At 49.3% G+C, this 6000-nt stretch overlaps 1 protein-coding gene across 1 annotated transcript in view; it reads right to left on the bottom strand.

Annotated features, from left to right (window-relative positions):
- Window positions 1-374: 374 nt before the first annotated feature.
- Window positions 375-6000, bottom strand: part of NAT8L (N-acetyltransferase 8 like) — a 28654-nt gene continuing 23028 nt past the window's right edge. Inside the window, exon 3 of the mRNA XM_030492651.1 lies at window positions 375-3351. Coding sequence (XP_030348511.1) covers window positions 2984-3351 — 368 coding nt within the window. The 3' untranslated portion in view covers window positions 375-2983. The remainder of the gene's footprint in view (window positions 3352-6000) is intronic.

The raw sequence follows: 6000 nt of genomic DNA, 5'->3' as shown, positions 1-6000 counted from the left end.
GGAACATCTTCCAAGGAAAGCAAAGCCCATCCTATTTGGCAGCTAGCCCCTTCCTGCAGGAATAAGCTGTCCCGGCTGGAGAGCTGGGAGCAACCAGCTGGGTTTTTTCCAAGCAGCCTGGTCACAAAGCAACTGGCAGAAGCTTTAAGGGAATAAATTTGCTCGGCAGCTACCGGCCAAGTGGCAGTGACTCAATCCTTATCGGTGCATCTCCAGCATCCGGCGTGCCCGGGGAGGAATGCAGACAGCATCCCGAAAGTTGCACCCTTCCAAAGCACCTCCTTCCCAGGCAACTCAACAGGGTATTACAATCAGGTACTGCAATATCAGTTAAGGTTTACAAGTTTTAAAAAGAAAATACTGGTAACCTGATGGTATTTCTGCATCTGTGGGATCTGGTGGGATTTATTCCAGGTTTGGCTTTTCTGACAGGATGTGGAGTGTTATTACAAAGGCACAGGTATCAAATAAAACCAGCAACATTCTTTTAATTAAATATCCCAATAAAAAAATTAACGCTCAATTTAGGCTTTATGTATTCCTCCCTTATTAAGAGATTAGGTTTTGTTTTTTTCCCCTCTGGAAAGGTTTTAGTGCAGTGATCATATAGCAACAGAAAAATAAACTAAAAAAAGGCACAAACTGTTTTGTGGTTTTGTTTTTTTTTTTTGTCTTTTTTTTTTTTCTTTCAACTTTAACTAACACTTTATATTTGTCTATTTTAACTTCGGTTAATAAATCACTGAATGCAGCAAGAAAATATTCTGCCCATTTCTGTACACTATACAAAATCCCTACCAACAGTACATTATTTCAGCTTCAGGAGAAATGTACAGCATAGAAAGACTTTTAAAAATATAGTGCCCCATACAGAAATTTTGTTAATTAAACTCATGGTCTCTTGCTACAGTGCCCTTCACCATCCTCATTTCCCCCCTTATTGCTGGGACACACACTGGGACTCTGCCCCTCCGGCTCCCTACAGGCTGGACCAAGCCCAAGCCCAGCACTGAGCACGCTACTGAGGTTGTGCCAAACAGCTCCTCCAGCCCCAGTCTTGGTGCCTGGTCCATGGCCCCAGCAGTGATTGAGTGAGCCCCATCCCTGCTGCTCTCATTCAGCATCACTGGCCACGTGTCAGTGCTGGGAGAGCTTTTGGCTGAGAGAAAAGGACAGCTCTTGGGAGTGGGACACAGGCAGCATCCCACATGTGGGTCCATGCTGTCTGTCCCCCATCGGCCCCACGGCTCACCTCCTCTCACCCCACGCTGCCTCCCTTCTCTGGGCTCTCCCACTGATGCTTCCATTGTGTTTGCAAGTGCAAGCGTGGTTAACACATGCTCTACCATTTCGTCAAGTTTATCATGATAGGTGGTGGGGTTTTTCTCCCCCCGCATACACACGTAATACTTCATAAAATAGTAACTTTTTTTTCCCCCAGGAACTAGATTAAAGGGGTTTTCTCTTTAAATGTATTAAGAGAGCTGAACCCCTCCACCCACCCCAAATTAAGTGCAGCCAGAAATGGTTTTCTATATACTTCTGATACCACGCTTCAAAAATGAAAACCTACTGATCTTCTTTTTCCCCAAGATGTAATTCATGCAAAGTTGCTATTCGTTTAAATAAGTTATAAAAGTTGATATCTCAGGCTAGAAGAAGCTGTAGTCTTGGTTATTCTTTAGTTGGCAGGCACTGTACATACATACCGGGTACAGACACATGCCGAATCTGCTTTGCATTGCTTTTTGCATTGTACAATTCACAAATCTGACATCATTAAAGCAGTTAATTACCTTTGATGGAAGGCTGCAGTGAGGCCATCTACATTTATCAAACAAGCAGCTGGTTAAGATAGTAAGTATGCTCCCCCCCAACCCCCCCAGCGGTCCCCAAAATGCTATTATCTGTCACACGTTGCTTCTCTGAAGTGGTTAGATTTGGTGCGCACATTAATGTGCAAATGTGTTGCCATAGGAACTGCAGCCTCCATTACGCCTCAATGACACCATTCAGCAAAAGCCAAAACTAAAAATAATAACAACAACAACTAAAAAACAAGAAAGAAAGACCCCAACAACCCTTAAAAAATAAAACAAAAACAAACAAAAAAACAACCCCCAAAAGGCAGCAAAGAGAAAGTCCAACGCACATGCGGAGCCTGGCCCAGGACTGCAGGTTACGTGTGGCTACAGAACAGCGCGGGAGATACTTAGGTTTGATCTTAACTTCACGCTATGGTACAATGGGGCTCAGAGTTCAGCCGGTCCCAGTCTGTGCTGGCTTAGGAAGGAGAAGGAGGGGGGGGAATGGAGCGGAGTCATGGTTACCGGATGCACCCAGGGTCTCTCGGGAATTTGGCAGAATGAGGCACATCCCAATAAAAGTGCAACACCAGTGCCGTGGTGGCAGTGCGATGTGTGAGTGCGTGCACGCGCTTTCCTCTTCATGCATTGGAGCAAGCGGGTTGGGGTGCGGGGGGAATCTGCCCCCCCACCTTGTCTCTGAAAACTATTAACCAGTAACTAATGGTAAGACAAATGCATATTCTACTGACTGGTGCCCGAAATACTGAAAACTGCATTCAAGTAATATTTTCTGCACTACCATGAATGCTTGGCTATGTTATCTTACATTGGGAGAAGGAGAAGACTATGTACACCAGAGCAGTGGTAACTGTTTCGCAGTTGAGTTTCTGTGCTTTCCGGAGGTACCTGGGGAGGAGAGGCCGCCGCTCCGCTCCGCCGTGTCGCAGGACTCCAGCACCACCACCTGCAGCATGCGAGGAAGGAGAGCTGCTCGGCCGGGCCATCGAGCTGCACGGAGCAAACCAAGAGATGACATGAGGGAAAACAAAGACTCAACCCAACAACCGGCAAATCAAGTGGCGAGAAAGAGGAGGGTGGTTTATTATTTTTGAAGGGGGAGAAGGAGGAAAAAGAAAAATAATATTTTGTTGTTTTCGTTTGGTTGGTTGGGTTTTCTATTCTTCCCGCAGCTGCAGGCGGTAGCGGTGGTAGCGGAGCTGGAAAAACATTCTCTCCAGTAAGGAGCGCGTCATCCCTGGCAAGGCGTAATGTTCAACAACACCCACATGCTTGAACCCCAAGGACTCATAGAGCTTGTGGGCTGCCATCTTCACGGCCGTGGTTCCCAGCACGACGGAGGAGTAGTTGTTGAGCATGGCAAACTCCAGCACTTTGCGGCCCAGGGCCTTGGCGATCCCTTTGCCGCGGTAGTTGGAGTCGACGGACATGCGGCGCAGCTCCACCGTGTTGTCCTCCTCGTTGCCCCGTGCTGCCACGATCCCCACCACGTTGCCGTCCAGGACGGCAACCCAGAAGCAGGAGCCTGTGGGAGATAAAGCAGCACATGTAGCCACTGGCCACCCTGGATCGGCAAGGCAGGTAAAGCACCTGTTGACAATCACAGCGATGGGAGCTAAGCTTGGGGTCAGAAATCACCCCTCTGCCACAGGTGGGGACTAATGACCTCCATATATAAGAACCAAACTTTCTTTTCCCTTGATGCTGTGAAGGGAATGTTTTTTTCCCAAGGAAAATGCATAGGAAAGTCACTACAAACCAAAACAAGATTCCTAGTTACCAAGCTTTGTGAAATAGAGATGGATAGTGACACTCAGCTCACAGTGGCACGATGGGTAACTGGTGATGGCCAGCAGAGCACCAACAGTGGAAAACACCATATACACACCCAGAAAGAGCGTTTCTTGTGCAAGATCAGGCTCACCCACCCCTTTTCCCCGCAGGTTGGGATGCCTGTGCCCAGGTCCCCCTTGCTTTGGAGCTGCTGCTCCTCTTTCTGCTGGAGAGTGCCAGGCAAGAGCATCTCGCAAGCTGGAAATACGGTGCTCAAGCAACTCAGATCACGTAGAGTTTCAATGAGCAAACCCAGCCCATCCTTAACTGCACCCTGGCACTGGTGACAGACAAACTGCTCCACGAACCAGGACGTGGCTGAACGAACAGGCTGCACTTCTGGCGTGCAGGAGGGTCAGCACTGTCATGAGGCTGAAAGCTCGGTAGAGCAAATGATGTGATTAAGAAGCCAAAGCAAAACCCCATCTAATCAAAGCCCAGCAGCCCGAAGGGCATCCAGCTGGGCTCAGGGCGAGCACCCCAGGGTCCCAAGCACTCCACATATGAAGCTCATATAAAACTGGACCTCACTGGAGAGAAGCACTGATACCATTCCATCCCACTGCTTGTACTGGTCAAGTGCTAAAGCCAGTGCAACTGGAAACTGCTGTAACTCTGGACTACTACAGTAGCACTTGGCCCCACGAGCAAGGGGACTTAAAAAACAAATGAAATTCAAGTAATGAATTACTCAGGTCTTAACTAAAGATCTTTACAGAAAGTCCTGGTGAAGGAAAAGTGTCTTCAATTGAACTGAAAAGACCAATGTCAGCACAGGGTGACCGTGCTCTTAGTTGGAATATTGCTTAATTAACACCCAAGAAAGCCACTATTCAACTAGTGCAGCTAATGAGGGGCACTGGGAAGGGAAGTGCTGACTTTCAGTGCTCAGGAGAAACACGGCTTCATCCAGAGGAAGAGGACCCATCACAGGGGAAATCCCTGGCACGCCGCGACCTGCCACAGGCAGTGGCCTTCTCCTTCCCCAGTGCTAAGGAGAAGAAAACCTAAATTGGGCTCTATCTTCAGCATCAACCCTGCCAACCTCCCCAGTCCGAATGCATGGCACATGTCCATAAGGACTGGCACTGAACAGCCCGGATGGGTGCTCAGGGGTGCACAGCACCACTGCCCCTGCAAAATGAAGGGCAGGGAAATGAATAAGGCAATTCAGAGTCCTCTGTTACTGGAGGAGAGCAAAGCACAGGGTGGCAGGAGGTGCACCCCACTGGCTGCTGCCTGTGGGACAAACACCCTTTGCAACTTAGTGAAGTCACCAGAAAGAGATGGCCGAGGTCTCCCACCCTTCCCCGCAGCACAGCCCAGCTGCCAAGGAAAAGCCTGGTACAAAGGAAGCACAGGGAACCAGCCCAGGTTCAATCCGGCACACCAGGCTCGTCACCACCTTCAGAGTGATGTGCAGCTCCAGCAATGCTCACTTCTGTTCCCACTGCAAGTCATTACGCTGTCGCTATCTAGGTCAACAGCTAATTTTTAAAACCCCGGGACCCATCTTGACCCATTTATCAGAAGCAGTTGTCTCCTCTGCTGCCACAGTGACAGTGCAGCTTGTTCCCTGCAGTCACCTGCATCTCAAAACGTCATTTATTCACACACAACCCCAGATGAAGACCTTAAAGAGCTGAAACCCAGCAGTCACCTTCCCTGCGAATACAAATCGCAGGGCTGAGAGCTCACCTCTCGCTGCTCCAGAGCTGCTTTAAACTGCTCATCATGTGTGGTGACCTCAGAGCAGCCTTCCAGTGTCTGAAGGGGGCCTACAAGGATGCTGGAGAGACTGTTCATCAGGGACTGTAGTGATAGGACAAGGGGTGATGGGTTCAAACTGAAACAGGGGAAATTCAGGTTGGATATAAGGAAGAAGTTCTTTACTGTGAGGGTGGTGAGGCACTGGAACAGGCTGCCCAAAGTAAATGCTCCATGGATGGTAAATGCTCCATCCCTGGCAGTGTTCAAGGCTGGCTTGGACAGAGCCTTGGGTGACATGGTCTAGGGTGAGGTGTTCTCGCCCATGACAGGAGGTTGGAACTAGATGATCTTAAGGTCCTTTCCAACCCAAATCATTCTATGATTCTGTGTGGTGGGTCTGCCCAACACACCCCCCAGCCCATCCATCACGCCTCTGGCCGCACAGCAAACAATCCTCAGCCCTATGCGCACGACCACCAATTTCAGCTCCTGTGGGGTATCCAAAAAGAGGGCTCATGAGTCCCCCTGTGTCTGGGGAGCAGAGGTGGCATGCTCCCCTGGGATGCAGGATGCTATGTCTATCACCCACCCAGTCAAGAGGCAGCCCCCAGAAGTGCCACAATGCAGCCAT

The sequence above is a fragment of the Strigops habroptila genome, chromosome 7, assembly GCF_004027225.2.
Source record: "Strigops habroptila isolate Jane chromosome 7, bStrHab1.2.pri, whole genome shotgun sequence".
NCBI lineage: Eukaryota > Metazoa > Chordata > Aves > Psittaciformes > Psittacidae > Strigops > Strigops habroptila.
This window is presented reverse-complemented; position numbering and strand designations above follow the sequence as displayed.